The sequence below is a fragment of the Myxine glutinosa genome, chromosome 7, assembly GCF_964187855.1.
Source record: "Myxine glutinosa chromosome 7, kmMyxGlut1.1, whole genome shotgun sequence".
NCBI classification, from domain to species: Eukaryota; Metazoa; Chordata; class Myxini; order Myxiniformes; family Myxinidae; genus Myxine; species Myxine glutinosa.
This window is the reverse complement of record NC_136267.1, coordinates 90,046,489-90,068,349: the sequence shown is the minus strand read 5'-3', so window position 1 is coordinate 90,068,349 and position 21,861 is coordinate 90,046,489. Positions and strand designations below refer to the sequence as shown.

General features: G+C 42.3%; 1 protein-coding gene across 2 annotated transcripts in view; it reads right to left on the bottom strand.

Annotated features, from left to right (window-relative positions):
• LOC137417842 (chromobox protein homolog 3) overlaps positions 1–21,861 on the bottom strand; it is a 54,474-nt gene that overhangs the window by 6,088 nt on the left and 26,525 nt on the right. For both annotated transcript variants that reach the window (XM_078781982.1, XM_078781981.1), the window contains 3 exons: positions 10,961–11,217; positions 6,492–6,660; positions 3,793–3,887 (listed from right to left, as the gene is read on the bottom strand). In XM_078781982.1, coding sequence (XP_078638108.1) covers positions 3,793–3,887; positions 6,492–6,660; positions 10,961–11,217 — 521 coding nt within the window. The remainder of the gene's footprint in view (positions 1–3,792; positions 3,888–6,491; positions 6,661–10,960; positions 11,218–21,861) is intronic.

Below are 21,861 nucleotides of genomic sequence, written 5' to 3'. Positions count from 1 at the left end.
CAGCTGACAATGCATATCAGAGCAAAACCCAAGCCATGAGGTCGAAGGAACTGCCTGCAGAGCTCAGAGACAGGATTGTGTCGAGGCACAGATCTGGGGAAGCCTATTAAAAAAAAATTTCTGCTGCATTGAAGGTTCCCCAGAGCACAATGGCCTCCATAATTCTTAAATGGAAGATGTTTGGAACAATCAGGACTCTTGCTGGAGCTGACCGCCTGGCGAAACTGAGCAATCGGGGGAGAAGGGCCTTGGTAAGAGAGGTGACCAAGAACCCGATGGTCTCACTGGCTGAGCTTCAGAGATCCTGTGTGGAGATGGGAGAAACTTCCAGAAGGACAACCATCACTGTTACACTCCACCGATCTGGGCTTTATGGCAGAGTGGCCAGACGGAAGCCAAACAGTTCCATGTTGGTTTCATCAGACCACAGAATCTTGGTTCTCAGTCTGAGAGTCCTTTAAGTGCTTTTTTGCAAACCCCAAGCAGGCTTTCATGTGTCTTTCACCGAGGAGAGGCTTCCATCTGGCCACTCTGCCATAAAGCCCAGATCGGTAGAGTGTTGCAGTGATTGTTGTCCTTCTGGAAGTTTCTCCCATCTCCACACAGGATCTTTGGAGCTCAGACAGTGTGATCATCGGGTTCTTAGTCACCTCTCTTACCAAGGCCCTTCTCCCCTGATTGTTCAGTTTGGCTGGGTGGCCAGCTCTAGGAAGAGTCCTGGTTGTTCCAAACATCTTCCATTTAAGAATTATGGAGGCCACTGTGCTCTTGGGAACGTTCAATGCAGCAGAATTTTTTTTGTAGGCTTCCCCAGATCTGTGCCTTGACACAATCCTGTCTGAGCTCTGCAGGCAGTTCCTTCGACCTCATGGCTTGGTTTTTGCTCTGATATGCATTGTCAGCTGTGAGACCTTATATAGGCAGGTGTGTGCCTTTCCAAATCATGTCCAATCAATTGAATTTACCACAGGTGGAATCCAATCAAGGTGTAGAAACATCTCAAAGATGATCAAGAGAAATGAGAGGTACCTGAGCTAAATTTCACATGTCATAGCAAAGGGTCTGAATACTTATGTCAATGTGATATTTCAGTTTTCTTTTTAATAAATTTGCAAAACTTTCTAAAATCCTGTTTTCTCTTTGTCATTATGGGATATTGAGTGTAGATTATAATAATAAAAAAAACCACCTTTAGAGGCCATTTTTCCCCACAAAGCGGGGGTTGGCCTTTTTCGGGAACCGTGGTTGTTGTTTTTCGGTCCCCTTTTAGAAGCAATGTTTTACGGCCGGATGCCCTTCCTGACGCCAACCCTTTTTGCCGCCTTTAACGACAAACAGGGAATTACCAGTGAACTGGTACTCAATTAGCCGACCTCGGAAGGATGACAGGCTGAGTCAACCACCCTGGCGTTAATTCAGCGATCGACCGGGATTCAAACCCAGGATCCTAGGTTCCTAAGCCGGCACCCTAGCCGCTAGCCCAACACCAGGGATCTAGATTGATGAGGGAAAAAATGAATTTAAACTATTTCAGCATAAGGCTGCAACATAACAAAATGTGAAAAAAGTGAAGGGGTCTGAATACTTTCTGAATGCACTGTACATCTATGCAGAACCGGGATGGTGACTTAGCTGACTTCTTTGCACATGAAATAGTCCTTCTCTCCTTCCCTCTCAAACTTTGGCAAGCTTCATTTACCAAACATGGTCTGACCTGCTGCAATGTCTTGAGCAGCCTGGGCAATCAGAGCCACCTTCAACTTACGACTGCAATGTCCTGGATGGTGCCGTCATCATCCACTGCCTGCCCACTACCAGCGTCAGCACCTTCCATGAGTATGCAGACAGAGTATTCATCCCTTACCTGGAGAAGCAGCTGCAGGCTGCCCCGAGATTGGATGTTGTGTGGGACACATACATAGACAGTTTGAAGGAGTCTACTCGGGAAAAGAGAGGCAAGGGTGTGTGCAGGAAAGTGTCAGGCAAGAGCAAACTGCCAGGCAATTGGATGGACTTCCTCCATGAACCAATGAACAAGAATGAGCTGTTTGCCTTTTTGACTTCTACGGTTGAAGAGTTCAACTGGCCACCAGCCAAAGCTGTATATGTCACATCAGGGCAAGCTGTGGCATCCACCAGTTCCAGCGTCCCCATGCCAAACTGTAATCATGAGGCGGCACCAGGGTTGTGGTTCACATATTGCATGCACTGGAGCAGGGGTAAAGACTATCCATGTCCGTACTGTGCACACAGATGTTGTAGTCATCTTTGCAGGCACATTCCATGATCTGATTGCGACTCAACCTTTGGCCGACATCTGGGTGGTCTTTGGCATGGGCAAGAATTACAGGTTTTACCACATCAACGCCATCTGTGCACGCCTGGGGGAGCCACAATCACGAGCATTACCTGTTTTCCTCGAATTTTCAGGTTGCGATACAACCTCTGCCTTCAACGGCAAAGGCAAGAAGTCGGTTTGGCAAGCCTGGCAGGTCGACAAAGACGTCACAGAGACATTTGTGTATCTGGCCGGTAATCCCTTCCAGCTGCTGGATTTTGACGATTAACCTTTCCAGAAGCTCAAGAGACTGACTATTATCCTGTATGACAAAACCAGTCCTTTGAGCTCTGTCAACGAGACAAGAAGGAAACTCTTCTTCCAGAAGAATCGGGCAATGGACAAACTGCTACCCACCAAGGATGCGCGACTCCAACACGTCTGACGCGCAGTGTATCAAGCAGGAATCTGGACGACGAGCACACAAACACAGCTAATGGTTCCTTCCCAACAGGATTTTGCCTGGACCAAGGTATCACAGTCATGGACACCAGTTTGGGTGACAATTCAAGAGGTTTCCAGATCATGCAGGGAGATGATCACATGCTCCTGCAAAGGAGACTGCTCCAACTGCAAATGCAGCAAAGCAAATCTGGACTGCTCACCACTTTGCAAGTGCAAATGTACTCCATAGAGCATTGCAAACTGTGTGTTACTGCAAGAGACATCACAGGACAATTCCACATACTTTGCAAGAAACTGTGACTGCTATTATAAACAAATTGCATTCCAACTCAACTCCATGAAATGGCCTACTATTGTCTCCGTAGTGTGAGAGAGTAAGGGAAATTGAGAACTACTTGGAGACCTACGAATAAAGCATAGTGACGTTATTGGCTTGAAAATTGAGTTTTGTCTGAACAATTCAAATTACTGTAGTTATTCTAATAAATGCCTTGGACTTAATATAGTCTTGACTAGCACAAGGCCAGTTACTGAAATACATGATTCACTATCATTCACTTTATTGGGTGATAATATTTCCCTTCCAGAAGAGGGTGGATGTTTATTTGAAATTTGCCATTTATCGGAATAATAACGGTCTTCATAATATTTCACAAAGCATGGGTATTATCATGTCCACAATAACATTCAACTACCTCAAAATCCCAAATTTATCAACCACCCTGTGTTTCTTATGACTACCAGGATTCGAGAAAAGCTATATTTTCTCATCAACGTCGGCCATCTTGAATTTTGGTGTTTTACATGAATTTTTTTTATTTTTTTTAACTCAGGTCTCCTCAGCTAACATTAATTAATAGGCCCCAAGGGAGCCTCATGCCAAATATTGTGCTTTTATCCACCGGGTAACGGTAATTTCACTAAGCCACCTGACTAAAAGTGGACTTCGTCCAGCAGCTTTTACCATGACAGCAATAGGGGATTCTTTCTGGCTAATATAAAACTACATTGTATGTTGTACATATCACAGCTACACAAACAGCACATACCACTTCATGAGGAATGCAAGCTCTCCAGTGGAGTCGGTAGCCCCGATTATGTATTCTGGCTCCAAACCTCTGGCAAACCCTGTAAGTTCCGTTTCCTGGCAGAACAATGGGCGGGTGCCAGTGGATTAAATAAGACCATTTGATTAAATCAAAAGTGTGGTACATAGTGAGCTCCTTACCATTGAGATCCAAGACAGAGCACAATCAGTGTTATACAAGCGTTACGCCTAGGTCCCCCGTCGGTGAAGTGATGCGAGTTGACAAAGTGGAAGACGCAAGGTGGCCATCTTGGATTTTGACGTGGTGACGCAATTTTCAATAGCGTTCTTCCTTATGCATAGATACACCCACACCAGATTAGAAGTTAGTAGTTCGTTTATTTTTCCAAGATATTTTGCTCACAAGGTTCAGACATATATATTGTGGCGGCCATCTTGGATTTTGACGTGGAGACAATTTTCAATAGCGTTCTTCCATAAAAGGGGAACCCAAACGCTCAGACCACCCCAATGCTAATATATCCCTTGATACCCCACAAAATTGATGTCTTTTACCGATTTGCAATTTATAATGTGGGTTATTTTGGGATTAAAAGTCAACGCTTAGCAGTGCGTGAAGAAGACAATGCCTTAATCCCAAAATAACCCACATTATAAATTGCAAATCGGTAAAAGACATCAATTTAGTAGGGTATCAAGGGATATATTAGCATTGGGGTGGTCTGAGCGTTTGGGTTCCCCTTTTATGGAAGAACGCTATTGAAAATTGGGTCTCCACGTCAAAATCCAAGATGGCCGCCACCATATATATGTGAACCTTGTGAGCAAAATATCTTGGAAAAATAAACGAACTACTAACTTCTAATCTGGTGTGTGGGTGTGAGTCGACCGCCATATCCGTACTGTCTACGGGTTACATTGTGGTACGGTTTAACTCAAACCAAATCATTCTTGGTTTTCCACGAATATACCTAGTCGATGCATCCTTGGTGATTGGAGTAAGACAGATGGTTTCATGCTGCACCAATGGCCAAACGACCCCACGATTAAATGGTAAACCCAGTCGGCTCTCAAAATCATCTCGACCAAGCCACCAGCACAAGGGCAATTTGAGCATTGAATCGAACATCCGTTTTGGTCTGCTGGAGACCAATCTCACGTCCCCACCCTCTTCCTCCCCCAATGGGGTGGGGCATTGACAGTCACAGCACGACCAAAGCACATGCCGCATCATATTTCTTCTGCAGTAAGGCCGAAAAAAATATATTGCTGGTCCCTGGTCAGACCAATGTTCCAGAATTTATGCGGCGATGCGGTATTTTTTTAATTTTTTTTGAAAAGCATGGATTGCACATGGAGGTGTTTTTTGTGTCCTCATGCCTTGCGGTCCGGTCCTCATCTGCCGTGGCACCGTCCAGAGAGAAATTAAAGACAGCCAATGGGACTTGTAGGCCTTTTTTGTAAATAATGAACACAAGCTTAAGTTATTTTAAAATGTATTATTCTGAAAATCATTAAGTTCTTCAAGCATATTATAGACTGCCATTTCGTTCGAGATCACCTCGCCATACCGTCAAACATTCCAATGTGTCGATTGCGTCAACACTGCGTATGCGCAAGTGGTCGAACAGGCCGATGGTTTCCCACGATCTCTTCTCCCAGTCCACCAGATTATCACGGACACTTACAACTTCATGACAAACGAGATAGGATCCAGGCCTAACTAACGAGACCCCACGCATCTCTCGAGGCCTTCTGGGTTTCACACGAACCTGACAAAGAACGTCTTCGTTTCAATAAATGACAATATCCAGCCGATTGGATTCATGACGTCAGGACACGACACTACTCATATCTTTGGAACGGCTGGTTGGATTTGGACAAACTAAACATAGTTTTGTAGGGGAGAACAGTGCGCGATCGTCGATACCAATGGCGACCCTCACATACGCGTATTTCCCGAGGTGGCGCGCCGGCCCGGCAATAACAAGCACGCGCTGTTGTAGGTACCATTGGAAATTAAAAAAAATAAAATTGACGCACAGGGGCAAAATCGATGCGCGCGCTGACCAGAGACCGGAAATATATATTTTCTCGGCCGAATACAACTGATAAATTTATACAAAATCCCTGATAAACTGTCAATCAAACTGAAAAACAAAACTTAATCTGCAGTTCACATGTGACAGGCATTTTCATCTTTACCAACACCTCCATTGTCACCATGTTCATCTGAATCACACATAATAATCGCTCTCCACAACTCCCCCGAATAAGTTTCCATGACCAATTTGGTCTACAATAGTTTTTTGTTTTTTTTCAAAATCCCAATGCTCAGTTTCTCAACAGGCTGAGAACTTTGAGTTGCTGACTGTGAAATCGATATCGGAATCAAAACTCAGCATGCACCGTTTCTCCAAGTAAACCGCCATTAGGATCAAGGTTGGTTATGAGTGCGACATCACTGGAGAAATCAAAAATCGACACTAAGGCTTTTTTGACACCAAGGCTTTTTTTTGCCCAAAAAAAAACAAAAAAAAACAAACAAAAAAAACTTTCCCTTCAAATTATATTGTGATGAATGATTTTCCATAGTTTTTGGGTTCCCCTTCAAGGAACGTGTGAGGCAACAAAGAAATGGATATTGTTGGGAAGTGTCCATGACATCACAAATAATGAGTGCATGACCAATCAGAGTACCTTGCGCTCTTCCTTAACCTTCCTGCCCACATCTTCTCCATTTCCTTGCTTGATTTTCCGCTTTATGGCTGGCGTTGGTTTTTGCTCCTTCGTCTTCCGCGCACTCCGGTACGCAGCAATTAGCTCAGGACAGTCAAGGTTTTCCTCGGGTTCCCATGTGTTCTCCTCGCTAGAAAATAAAAATCGACAGCAGACGTGCTAGTAAATATCAATGAACACAATAAATACATTACAGTAATACCCCGATTCACATCTCCTTTTACGTTGTTTCGGAAATACATCGTAGTTGTATTGATACCACTGCAGAAGTAGAATAAAATAAAAACAAACTAATAATGATCGTCACTCCTGGCCAATTGAAAGGAAAGTACATTTAAAATCAGTTGAGTATATAATCAAACGAGCAATGAGCCTGCAGTGTAAAAGCTAAATGTACTGATCTCTAGAATAATTAAATATATGCTGTTTACAAGAAAGCTGCTTGCTATCAGACCTGGGAAGCAAGCAAAGGTCAGTCATGCAATTCTGCCAGAATCTTTTTTGGCAAGAAATCAAGTTGCTATTATAGCTTTGGAAGGCTGGTGAGCCGAACCATAGCTCTTGTCCAAGGATACCCTGCGCGTCAGTAATTACACAAGCATATTAAAACCGAGAAGAAAAAAAAAAGTAGCTTGGGGCCAGTTGTCTCAGAGATTCACGTAGGGTGAAGTATACGATTCTTCTGTGCTTGGATGCTTATCTCTCCATGTACGTGTCTCTAATAAATTGCTCTGTATCTGTCCGACATTGTGAGTGATCTATCGCAGTACGATCGGCTCCTACACCACGACCTGATTTGTGTAGTCTGAACCCACATTTGCATCACTGATAGCATCAGTCCTCATGTTCTCATATTCCTCAGCTCAGCTTTCACCTCCACCTACCCTGTACAAGAACTGTTTTGCATCGCCACAAATAAATGTACTGTACTGCAGGGCAGCTAAGGGGTGTGGTCAAAATGTGACCGAAGAAGTGAAATTAGATGTTATTTGTTGAATGGATGCTTGTGAACATGCGATCGACGTTGGTGCGTCGTCAAGTTTGCCTCCTACGACAGTGCATACCATCTATAAAAATGCCGACGGTCATTGCACGTTGTGGTTGGTTCGACTGCTTCTGGAAGAGGTAAGATTAATACAAACGAAAACGTGTTCTTTATTTTTATTTGAACATGTCGGGTAATTCTTTATTACCTCCGGCGATTGAAGGTGGATGGAGGTTAGGTTTTCACCCCTGTCTGTTTGTGTGCAGGATATCTCATAAGGTTGTGAACAGATTTGAATGAAATTTGGTGGGTAGATTGGGTCACGAGGCAAAATCGATTCGATTTTGATGGATACAGATCAAGATCTGAAGATCAAGTCAACAACAGGATTATATCACAGGTGGCGTGGCAAAATGTACGGACAGGTGCATTTGATGATTGGCTTCAGTCGGGTATACAAGGGTTGTTGCGTTCTGTATTAGTGGAAAACAACAGCTGCACGTCTCCAAAAGTTATTGCCGCTTCCTCTGGAGATGGTCCGTCAACTCGACAATGCTGTTTGTCATGGAGTGGTGGCTTTACGAAATTACGGTATGGAACAGCGTGCTATTGCTTGGCAGTATGGCATCACTCAAGGTCAGGTGTCAAAGATCCTGAAACGAAATGCTCATAGGGGTGTCCCTACTCCAATACCGAGGCCAGGACGTCCCCGCAGAACCACAAGGAGGGATGATCGCCAGCTGCACCGGTTAGTCCGCAATGGCCGTACCAAGTCAGCTAATCGGCTTAGGTCTGAGTGGCAGCAACTGACAAATGTGCCTGTATCCAGAAGGCTAGTCAACCAACGACTGGTTCAAGCAGGCTATCGTGCCAGGCGTCCCCTGAGAAAGCCACGCCTGACCAGACAACACCGCCAGCGCCGATTGCAGTGGGCCAGAGAGCACCGTCATTGGCAGCCAGGACACTGGAATCACGTGATCTTCAGTGATGAGTCTATATTTCTGGTCTATCGTCAAGATGGCCGCGTCCGAGTGCGCAGACAAGTGCATGAAGCCGACAACAAAGATTGTATAGTGCCAAGAGTCCAAGCTGGAGGTGGTGGGGTGACCGTTTGGGCTGCTTTTCATGCAGGGGGCAAAACTGACCTGCTTGTTCTGAATGGAAACCTGAACCAGTTCAAGTTCAGGGTCATTCTGGAAGAAACATTGCTTCCATTTGCTTGTGCAGCCTTTCGAGGAAACTGTCTTCCAAGATGACAATGCACGGCCTCATCGTGCTCGCATGATCCAACACTTTCTTGCTGACCGTGGTGTCGAGCATATGGAGTGGCCTGCCATGTCCCCGGATATGAATCCGATAGAGAACTTGTGGGCAGAATTAAAGCGTCAAATCGACCACTTGGACCAGCAGCCGACCTCTGTGCGTGAATTGCAGCAGGCTATTGTTACTGCATGGCAAGCAATTCCTGTCCAAACCTTGGCAAATCTCGTGAACAGCATGCCTCAATGTGTACGTGCCCTCCTGAATGCTCGTGGGGGATACACGAAGTACTGAACTAATTTTACTGTGCGTAATCCCAGTCGTAATGTAACTTTTGTTTTTGTTAAAAAAAAATTTGGCTAATGTGCAAAATAGAGATAGTTCTGGAAAACGTACAGAAGTTTAACACAGTACTGTCCATGAATTGAGTTTGATATCAGTTTACATCACTTTCAAGGATCAATTTATTTGTTTCAAAATGTCAAATGTGGTTTTTGTTTCTTTTAAAGGTCACATTAAGAAAATCTAGAATAATTTCAACATAATTCCAATGAACTTTTGGTTCTAAGACATCTTGAAAAGTAAGTTCACCCCCACAAAAACAATATTCCATATTAAATGCCAAGTCTGTGTGTGTGTGTGTGTATATATATATATATATTAAAAGATTTAAAACAATGATGTATAACCCTTATTGATTTGAACTTTCTCCGACCCTGTTTTTCCTCTTAGAGATTGAGAAAAACCGATGTCCTCTGTCACACGAAGGCATATTATCTATTAGAAACAGAAGGCGTTGTTTATTTTGTAAGACGTTAGAAATCTCTTTTCTCTATGACTTGACATTTTATGGCTGGGAGAGTTGCATATGAAGAAAGAAAAGAGCTGACCCAAGGAGTGAAGACACGCAATGCTTGTTGTCTTTTTGAACCTTACCTGACCCCGCTCTTTGATCTCTGACCATAAAAAAGCCATGCCACGGCACCCTCGGAGAGTTCTTGTTTCAGTTGTAATGTATTAAATGTAGTGTGTTGATCTGTGTTGAATGTAGCATAGCGATTTCGTTTTATTCGTGTATGTGTAACTCAAATGGAAGTGTAGTCTGTAAATACCTTTGGTGAAAGTGAATCAAGTATTACCATGTGTCATTAAATCTTTAATTGTCTTCTGAGACGAATGTGGACATTTAATTCTCTTGAGTCTTGACAAATCAATTCAAAGGCAAATATTAGATCAATTTTAAAAATTCCACAACACCCCCCACCCCCCCCCCCCCCCCCGCATTAGTGGGATACAAAACGTAAACTGGTCAGCCTGGTGTAGGGAGGGATGTGTTCTACCGAGTGCCCTTCTTGTTTTTATTTTATTTATAATGCGTACTGGCAGGAGTACCCGGCTTAGCCTGGGGATGAAATGTGCCGAACATCATGTTCGAGTTGTGCGATGCCGATAAGGAAGAAGAAAAAGAAGCCTTACTACCAACTTCGTGCACTTCCAGAATAGTTCGATTTATTTGTGTTCAAATGTCTGGTGATTGTTTTGTATAATACGAATGTGTACTTGTATATAACTGTCATTAATTTAAAAAGGCTTAGGCACTCTCAAGCGATTCTTTAATAAATAAATTAAAAAAATATTTCTTCTAAAAAAATTTCGATGCCAAAAACATTCCCAGGCACTCACTGATGAACCTCTGAAAGTTTGACGAAGATCCGTTCAGCCATCTGAGAAAAATGGCGACAGAGACCAACAGGTCTTATATATAGTAGATTCGAATATAACTGTCATTTGAGAAAGGAAAAAAAAAAAAAAAAAAAAAAAGGCGATATCATTGGTAAAAAGCAAAATATATGTGAAGTGGCAACGTTAGGAACGCATCACTGTCTTATTCCATTAACCCTTATGAGGAAAAAAAACTGCTTCAATTTATGCTGTTTCAATATTTGTCACTTCACGAACGCATCCCCAACATAAACAGAGGTCGAAGAGTATAGATCCGTTAGACAGAACACAAAGTGTTGAACAGAACATTTGTAATGGGAAACGTTTGATGGAATTTACAAAATAATTAAAAAAATATTGAAATTTGTCTTCTCACACTGTTTAGTGTGCCAAAACTGCAAAGAAAACACCGAAAGAGAAAGAAAATACAATGATCATTAATCATGATATGAGCTGAACTTACTCAGGAAATCCTTTCCATTTGAGTAGGAACTCCACTTTCCCTTGAACCATTCTTTCATCAAGGACCTTCTCGACAACATATTCCTCTTCCTCAAATCCAGGCTCTTCCTCTACCTTTTTGTCATCATTTTTTTTGCCATCATTTTTTTTGCCCTCATTCACTGGTTCCTCCGCTGGTTCCTTAACTGGTTCCTCCACTGGCGTCGAGTCTTCTTCTGACTCTTCACCTTCAGATGAGATCTTGCGTTTGCGCCCCATCTGAAAAAAAACAAAAATTTCAATTTATGTGAAACGCAGTATCTGTGCAAATAGTCATGTGCCTGGCAGCTGATATGGTCCATGGCAGCGTCATATATAAACAGTCTGGCCAAATGAACAATAGGTGCCATGTATCCCCCGACAAGCCACGACCCATTGATGCAGTACTAGCCAGAATCAAGAAAATGACAATTTTATTGGAACAAATCAGGACACAGCGATTGAAATCAAGAGTATGAACGAACGAAAATATACATATGACACTTGCGCCAAAACATGGAGAATGAAAACCGAAATTTCCAAACCTACTGCCATCAGTAGTACACTGCAGGTGCGGGGCATCGCAGATGGGATGAAGGGCTTCACATGATGAAGACAGGTCCAATACGGCTAATGATGCTTTGGATAGATATCCAGCATTCGAGCACCGACAATGGCCAAAGGATGGTGGTCCGGATTCCTCGCATTCGACATGAACAGTCGAAAAGTCAGCAGTTGAAACAGATAGTTTTATTTTATTTTTTTCATGACAAGCATGGCTGCACTCATTGCCGAGTTCGCTCAACATAATTTCGGCTGGACAAATAGTCTTCAAAGCTTCGGCACCTGGCCGTGCAAGTCTGGAAATCCTCGAAGCATGGTTGAAGGGCACATGGTTGATCAACCCTTATGTCGATCTTCATGCTTTCTATTGAGGGTTATATGATTGTACCCATCTGCCACTTGAGGGTGTGGGAGCAGGCCTGATGCCGGGTCAGGAACGAGGTGAAGGAAACAATCAATAACCCAGACACCCGAACCGAAAGCAGACACCGCACACCAATCCCACTGCTCATACCGATCACTGCTCATACCCATCGGACATCAAGTACAGCTGATCCAATTGCAGCTGCACATTCGATGGTACCAATCCCTCTGAAAACGGGGAAGATAGTATTCTTCTGAAACGTCAGGATGTTGAACAAATAATTTTACTCTTTACGGCTAAGTGTGCGTTTACTTTCCGTATAATATGACTCCTGAGTTTCCTATTTTACATGCACGGCCACGCTCACACGTACGTGCTTGCATTTTAAAAATTCATTTTCCTGGCAACTGTTGCTCCGATTGGCACAAAACTTTACCAGAGGAGCACCTCTGCATGTACAAATTTTTTTTCTTTTCATAATGACATCGTAGGTCACGTGTTAGACGCCATCTTGGAAAACCATTACACCTCTATCTCCAAAACCACTTGATGAAAAAATTTTCAACGGTGCGTTGTCAAGTACTCCCCATGGGTAATAAGATATGTCAATGACAAAGTCATCGGTACTTTAATTATGCCGTCATAATTCGACAAGTAAAACGCCTGATCCGAACAGTACGATTTTTTTTTCTCTACAATTGTTCGTCCAATTGACAAAAAAAATTCACCATAGGAGCGGATAGTCCCTGTATGGAGAGAGTTGCGACATGGAGTCCGGGAAAAATTGGTCACGTGGTCTGTGAATTTACATAGCGTAAATTGCAGGAGCCTCTAAGCGCTGAGAAAAGAGAAGAAAGCCAACGAGATGAATATACAAATACAAATTATACAAGAAGAAAACCTAAGATATAATCAGATGTAGGCATTTTCAAATACATGTTTTTAACAGAGATTTGAAAACGTTCACATTGTCAGCTTTGTGTGCATGCACGTTAGTCAAGAAAGTAAGACAAGCGAGCAAGGTCGTCCAGAAAATGATAGGCACTTCCTGTCCCCTCTTTCTCCCTCTCCTCCCCACATACAACTACATTTCTGAACAAAGATTATTGCAATAAACAAAATCCGATTCTTATCTTGGACCAAGAGAAAATCATATCAAAAGCAAGGGGCACGGTGCAAATCACAAATTACACAATGTAGGCAGTCAAATTTTGCACTAGGTTACGCACAATGTATACACACTAGCGGGCAGTGCACTAGTGTGTGGCGCAAACAATAGAAACAAAATGGCTTCTAATTCCGGGTTCTCTATACAGGGACTCGAGGAGCGGAGCGCCTCTTCCTGTAGAATGTTCGTTATAATTACGACATCATAGGCCAAGCATACGAGCGCAATCTTGGAAAAACATCGCACCTCTATCTCTGAAACCGATAACCGATAAAGCAATAGACTGATTTCCTGACTGAAAGGATGATCAACTGAACACCGTTCTTCCTCGAGATTTCGATCCTTTCAGCCAAAAACCTCTCCCAACAGGGGATCCACAAACTGTCATGAATCCACCATCTGTTTCCTCCAGGCATCCAGTCAACCCATCAATACAACATCACTAATAAAACTTTACTTACTGGAAGATTTAATGTATCATCACATATTTATAACTCCACTCACACATTCCATGATACATTAAATCACGCATTTTTATTACCTTAAATATAACATGTCCACCACACAGCACATCCACCCCACTGATCACTAAATCAAGTTATTCAAACGGTTATTTATAAACAGCTTTTTACATACTGCACTGTCTTCTCGCAACCACTGAATCGGTTAAAAGAAAAAAGTTTTTATGCCTCCGCCGACAGTCGCCGGAGGCATGATGTTTTCGGGTTGTCCGTACATAGGTATGGGCTAAACCTCGTTTTTCTCAGCAACCATATGTCCGATTGAGATGAAACTTTCAGGGTAAGAGTGACACCCATGCAGAATGTTATGATAATTGTGACGTCATAGGTCACGTGGTATTGCAGCAATCTTGGATTAAAAGCAAATGAAAAAAAAAATAGGAAACCAATGAATGGAAAAATTTAAAACTTGGCACATTGTCAAGTACTCCCAATGGAACAAAATAATGATAATGATATCATAGGTGAAGCCATCACTCTGCATTTGTATGGGGAGGGGATCACGTTTGTGAACTTTTGTTGTGATCGGATAAGGTCCGTTTTTCTATTGAAGATGGCTACCAAACCACGTGACCTATGATCTCATCATTTTCAAACTATATGCAACAGTGCTGTTCTATGATTTGTAAAATTTCACATGGATGGGGTGAGCAGTTTCAGAGATCTAATTATTTAATATTTCCCTTCAATCCAATATGGCTGCCAAACCATGTAAACAATGGTCATAAATTTAATATTTCAATACAAATGGGTCATTCATGTGCATGTAATTTCAGATTTTTAGGATGAGGAATTTGATTAAAACATTTTTAGCTGGTATACCACTTCTCCCCATTGTGGGACGATACGGAGGCATATTGGCGACAGTCACATCGTTCTAGTTTTTTAATAATGTATTTATCAAAATATCTCATTAATAATTATTTTACTATTAATATTGTCACGTGGACCATTTGGTTAATACCAGGGCTCACGGATGGACCAGAATGGATTTAATTGAGGCGACGACCAACACAGATTTTGCTATGAAACGCGGGGAGGGAAGGAGTGAAGAGGAAGACGCGGAAGCGCGTAGCTGTGGAAGGCGAACAAACTCAACCGGACACAAGATTTGTGGGGAATGGAAAATAATACAAGGGTTTATTGTAATAAAAGGTAGGGACAGGAAAACGCGATACTAAATCAAAGTCCTAAATTGGGATCCCACACACCAGACTTCAAATACGCCACACAGGAAGATGAATAACCAAAAGAAAAACGTTAGTTATGTAATGTAAATGTAATGTAGTGTGCAGTCTTATCTGTCCGTAGTCTTGCAGTGTAACACGGCCCCGCTCACGTGCCACCAGGCCCCGCTCCAAGCCGCTCACGAGGTCCGTGGGTCCAACAGCACCACGGGTCCAACAGCACCACGGGTCCAACAGCACCACGGGTCCAACAGCACCACGGGTCCAACAGCACCACGGGTCCAACAGCACCACGGGTCCAACAGCACCACGGGTCCAACAGCACCACGGGTCCAACAGCACCACGGGCCCAACAGCACCACGCGCCCAACAGCACCACGCGCCCAACGCACCAACAGCACCACGCGTCCAACGCACCAACAGCACCACGCGTCCAACGCACCACGCGTCCAACGCAGGCCAGCGAGCTCCACACGAGGTCGATCTCCACTTGCGATCGGTCTGCCAAGACTAAGAGAGTGCTGCACAAAACGAAGCGCCGGATGTCCAAGACGAATTGCTGGATCTCCAAGAGTCAAGCAAGAAGAGAGTGAATGATGCCCAAGCACGAAGAAAGCAAATGTCCAAGCACGAAGAGAGCAAATGATGTCCAAGCACGAAGAGAGCAAATGATGTCCAAGCACGAAGAGAGCAAATGGTGTCCAAGCACGAAGAGAGCAAATGATGTCCAAGCATGAAGAGAGCAAATGATGTCCAAGCACGAAGAGAGCAAATGATGTCCAAGCACGAAGAGAGCAAATGATGTCCAAGCACGAAGAGAGCAAATGATGTCCAAGCACGAAGAGAGCAAATGATGTCCAAGCACGAAGAGAGCAAATGATGTCCAAGCACGAAGAGAGCAAATGATGTCCAAGCACGAAGAGAGCAAATGATGTCCAAGCATGGTGAGCAAATGTCCAATCACGAAGTGAGCAAATGATGTCCAAGCACGAAGTGAGCAAATGATGTCCAAGCACGAAGTGAGCAAATGATGTCCAAGCACAAGGTGAGCAAATGATGTCCAAGCACGAAGAGAGCAAATGATTTTCAAGCACGAAGTGAGCAAATAATGTCCAAGCACGAAGTGCCAAATGGCGTCTGGAGCGCAATTAAATAACCTCCCCGGTGACGTCAGTCTTGGCGCGCCACCCAATCAGCGCCTCTCGTGCTCATTGGCTGGAGGTCCGCGCCTACCACGCTGCCCATCACTCGTTCCCTGTAGCGTGGTCATAGCGCATGGCACTCAATGTGGTTAGGCTGTCAAGGGTGTAACTGGCGGCGGCCATCATCGGCGGTGTCCTGGCTTGGTTTTCTTTTGCCTGTTCTCTTTCGAAGTCCTCGTCAGGGAAGGGAATTATTTAATGTTGCGCTAGGGAGCTAACTATGTGTCTACAGGTGTGCATTGCCATAAGGGACAAAGGTTTGATGACCAGGTGTGACACACAGGGGCTGTTATCTTTAATCCCTACTCGATCTACCACACGAACATCCTGGTATGTCCAAAGGTATACTTCTTAACCGACAAACTGCCTAAACACACCGAGATTACAGGTAGATTCCCTATCACGACAGTCGGAAACCTACCTACACAGATAGATCTGGCTCTAGATATTGCTTTACACCCCAGACATAATATTGTATTTCACAACTTCCGTTTGGTGTCATTTTGTTATATTAAAGAAAACTGGTTTTAATCTGCCAACAGTAGCTCCTTGTGTTATTATACGTACCAGCAACGGTACCCGCCCTATCGGCAGGGCTTCAATTGGGAGGCTCAAATGAAAAGGCAAAATATCAGAAATGGAAGGCTTTTTTTTATTTTAAACGATTCATATAAACATCCGTTGAATCATATCACACGCAAATCATCAAAATCTAAACAGTACATGGCGCCCGTTTTGAAAAAAGACTGAATTCTGCAAAACGGAAGCGGCCGCTACACGTTTCTCAGTCACACTGAGATGTGAATGAGAGCGCGCAAATGATGTGAAAGAGATCTGGGTACAAATCCAAGAGCATGTGTGAAGAGTGTGCACTGAATGTGCGTGTCAGAAGTGTGTGCGTGTCAGAAGTGTGCGTGTCAGAAGTGTGCGTGTGTGAAGAGTGTGCGCTGAATCTCACACGGAAGCGGCCGCTACAACCGTTTTTCAGTCGCTTTGCACACGCTGCCACGTTACTTCGGAGCCGCACGTTTATATAGGAAGAGTTCGTCAGGAGTTGATCTACTCTCTCCTGGTATGTAGAATAAACAGTATTTGTAGAATTTTAACAAAAGCCACATCACTGTTCATATCGGTAAATATTATTCCATAGTTTGGAAAAACAATAAAGCCTATTTTACTCCCAGGGGTCCCAGGAATACCCACCCAAAATATTGTTGCGATCGGTTGAGCCGTTTTTGCAGTACCTTCGAACGGACGGACAGACATTTGGTGAATTATAGTAATATGATGTTGTTTTAATCTATTGACAAGTTCAGTGCTGTGTGTAGTTGTGCTCAGTCCTAATTATTTCACCTGCAACTTGCAGAGTAAGACATTATTAAATAATTGTAATCAGAATAAAATAAATAAAACTATACGAGGAAATTAAACAATTGTGTTTACTCCTTGGGCAGCAGCTAAGGCTGACGGCCGTGCGATGCAGTGTTTATGCCCAAGGCTAGGCATGTTGCAGGTCCACTCGGCTGTGTGGACTGGCTTTGGAGTAACAAATTTGTTAGAATGATTTTGTATGGAATTGGCATGCTCAACCTGCACCAGCCCTCAGCTGTGTAAGCTTGTATAACATTACAATCTGTGGGATTTACCTTATATTGAATTGCTTTCTTCTTACCTTGCATGCAACCAGTATATTAATCAAGATTATTGTGGGTTGACCTTTAACTAACTTTGGGAGTGGTGATATCTCTTATTTTCCTGCACGAATACCCGGGGCCATGAAACACCCACCTATAAGATGGTCATATCCTGACACTTGGGACAATTGTCTAATTTGCAGGGTTCTGTATAAATATGGTGAAGGGTTCCTACTTTATTCAGAGGTTGTTTTGATTTTTTGTACCAGACAACCTCTCCGCACATGTGTAATAAACGATGTTATTATCTGAAAGTTGTATTGTGGAAATAAAATATACATTACATTGCTCTGAAACTGTACCATAGAATATCTTTTTTTAAAGTATGCTGCTGTCGAAGAGGCATTTGTCCAATGTGTATTCGAAAAGCATCTTCTTTATCAAATAATTTGGTGTGAAAATTATTATTATCGATATCGATTTGTAATTATAAAGAAAAGAAACTGAAGTGGGGGTTTGGTTTTCCTTTTTTAATTGGAGTTATTATTACACACTTTTATTTAACTTCATTTGAACTTTGTTTGTTCCGTTTCAAACCTTTACATTCCATTATATGCAGCCATTTGTTTTCTCGGTTCCATATGTCCTAGAGAGCTGAAATTTGGCCCATGGTCCTCTTTTCTGGTACATTTTCTTCTATCAATGCGTAAAAACCCTGAGTGGGCTGAGGTCGTAGTTCATCTCTTGAGGTTGTAGTTCAAGACCTCTGCTGATTTGGGGGATCCCCATGATCCAAAATAAAAAAAATCTTAAGATCATGCGTTCCAGCGGACCATCGATTGGAAGGGCTGCATCAGGTTTCAGAGCAAACGGTTGGTAAATAAGGGATGAGTCATGATCCAAAGTTTCAGTGGGCAACTTTTGGAATGAGGCTTTAATATCTTCTTGAATTGTGATTAATTAAATTATGTCACTCCATTGGTTTTTGTTGTGGAGTGACGTTATGCAGTGACAGCCCATTGAATTACACACAGATTTCAGTGCTTTCAGCTCAGTGTTTATCTCAGCCAAATTGCTTCAAATCCATTTATCAGTTTCATACCAAAGAGTCTGAAAGTATCCAAGTAAAAAATAAAATAAAATAAATTAATCCAGGCATACACATAACCAGTGTTTATTAGGCTTGCTGCTTGTACTGTACATGTAGGTCATCTAATTACTAAATTAGTTTGTACGTTTTCAAATTATGGTTTAGTGCACATCAATTATGCACTAAAGGCACAGTTTTTCTTTTTAATTTTGATATGCAAATACATCGAACACAAAGTAAACTGTCATGAACCCTGTGTAATTTCTTGATAAACTTGATTAAAATCAGAAAACATCTGGGCACCGATTGATGAATGTGATCAAATTATATAAATGTTTCACATTCACATCTTCATATCGACATGTATCACTTGCTATTTATTATCAATCTACAAGAAAGCATTTTATGTGTAATAGTGGCCTAATCAGGATTTTCTGGGGTGGGGGCAAGATTTGAGGAAAATTGGCAAAAAATTAGAAGAATAAAAAATGTTGAAAAGGCTAAAACTAAGTGCGGCCAGCAGAATCCCCAAGGGTCGGGGAGGCAAGATGGCTCACTGGGGGATAAGCTTCCCCCTTGCCCCCTCTGGTTCGGCCATTGAAGTGCAATACAACTACTTTATCCATGATTTAACCATAATTCACAATTCGTTGTTGATAAATTGCCATTTTGTATTGAGTTATTCAATCGTCACTCCATAACGGTCACTCCGTAACACTTTATTGATTTACATTTTCTCATATTTTATATATATTTTTTGACAAATTTTCAAGTGAAAGGTAGCATATCAAAGCTAAAGAAATACAGAAAGCAACTAGAACGCCACTCAGTAGAGCGAATACTCCCGCCGTGGGTTTAGTTGGAATAATACGTTTTGTTTAACGTCCCCTCTCCCCAAAACAATAAATGAAAAAGAAAATAGGCCCTTACTGTCAGATAATTTATTTTGATATATGTCGGAATTGGAGGAGAAAAACATCATTTAAGAATAAGAATAAAAGCTTTAATGCAGTAAAACAGAAAAAAATCTTTCCCAAAAAAATTCCTGGATCCAGAATAATATCCTGAGCTTCACCAAAAACTAATCAATTCTTCCTTATCCCAAGGGCAATCATCCCACCAACTTTCATCCAAATCCGTTCAGAACTTTTCCAGATATCTTGTTCACACATACACACACACACACACACACACACACACACACACACACACACACACACACACACTACTCCCTAGCAGGAGTAATAAACCTGAAAAGCACAGAGCCAGAACTATCTATTTGGTCCGTGAAGCCCATGCGAGGTTTCTTCTTCTTCAGCCTCAACCATGGGTGAATATGCACTTAAAAAAAAAAAAAGTTCGAATTTTGCCAAATCTGTTTTATTCTTTTGTTAATATACCTCAGCCATTGACAAATCTGGAATTATAATTTTATTTGAGGTTCAAATTAACCCGGGACATTGTGTCAAACGATGCCTGCAAGTCTGTACATGTGATAAATAAATTAATCGTCCACAGTCGAAGACTTCTTCTTCACGCAATAACAACTTCCAGCTTCCAAACCGTACATCCAATCATCTTCAAATTTTGCACACTAGTTACAGTATACTGCGTCACGTCGGTCAATGAAGTGGTTCAAGAGATATAAATGTTTTTATTATTTGCGTTTAATTAACGATATCTGCCAAACCACGTGACCTATCGCAAATTCCAAAAGGGCATTTTAGTAGACTGATATGCTGAACACATTTGTGAAGTTTCACCTCGATTGGTTAACAAATGAGGGAGGAGCTAGGTTTTAAATGTTTGTGCCTAAAAACGTCATAACTGAAACCATGAGATGCACAACGTCATGCTCGGACCTTTTTTGTTCATCATGGGTATGCAATTCTGCCTGCAAAGTTTGGCCTCCATTTGTTCAGGCGTTTTGGAGAAAATGGGATTTTAGTGTTTTTCACTCAAAACAATATTTCGGCCGAACCACGTGACCTGTGACGTCATAATTACCATTAAAATATTCTGCAGCCAGAGTCCTCCTATGGTAAAAACTTGCTCTCAATCGGTCCAATTATTGCAGAGAAAATAGTTTTTAAAGGAAAACAGAAAAATAAATTCCCCAAAAAACTTACTGGATCCGGAATAATTTCCTGAGCTTCACCAACAACTAATCAATTCTTCCTTATCCCAAGCAATCATCCCACCAACTTTCATCCAAATCCATTCAGAACTTTTCCAGATATCTTGTTCACAAACACGAACACACACACACTTGAATGCATTACTCCCTGGCGGGAGTAATGAGTATGCTTAAAACATTATGGCTATTTGAAATGCACAGAGTTTGAGTGATTTGCATATGTGACCAAAACCCATGTCCATTTTGCGTCACTAACGGCAATTATAAAAATTCATATTTCATAAATATGATGAAATATGCGAATTCACGGGGACAACCGTGATTAGGAAAAAACCCACGAATTTGCGTGACGGCAGCGAATAGAAAAAAAAAAACACTGCAAATTTGCAGGACACTTTTCCGCGAATAGAGAAACGTCATATTTTATCAACCAATACGCAGAACCACAAATAGCGGGGTCCGACTGTATACTCTAAATTCCTGCTAATCTGTGTATCATTTGCTCAAATACCATCATAGATTAATTAATGCTTTGTAGTGGATTGGCATTTATGGATGGATGGTTTTAATTATAGTTAAATAGTACTTGTGAGGCTACATGGCTAACAGCACGCATTTTACTTAAAAGCTGCACTTCTCATGTCTGACGTTATCCATTTTTTATGACCTTAAAGAATGCACGAGCCCTGGTTCACCCCTTCCTCCCTCCCACACAGCCAGCCACCTGGATCAACAGCTCCGCCCAAAAAGCTCACTCCACCACTTTCTCTCGAGAAAGACACTTAATGACTGAATTAATGTGCTGCAGGCCAAGCTGGAGCAATTGGCCGAAAAAAACACTGCTGGTCTCTGGTCAGACCAAAGTTCCAGGATCGATGCAGCGATACGTTTTTTTTATTTTATATTCTTGAAAAGCATGGATTGCACATATAAAGGTGTTGTTTTTTGTGTCATCTGCCGTGGCGCCATCCAGAGGGAAATTAGACAGCCCTTTCACAAAGCCCGAAACAAGTGTGT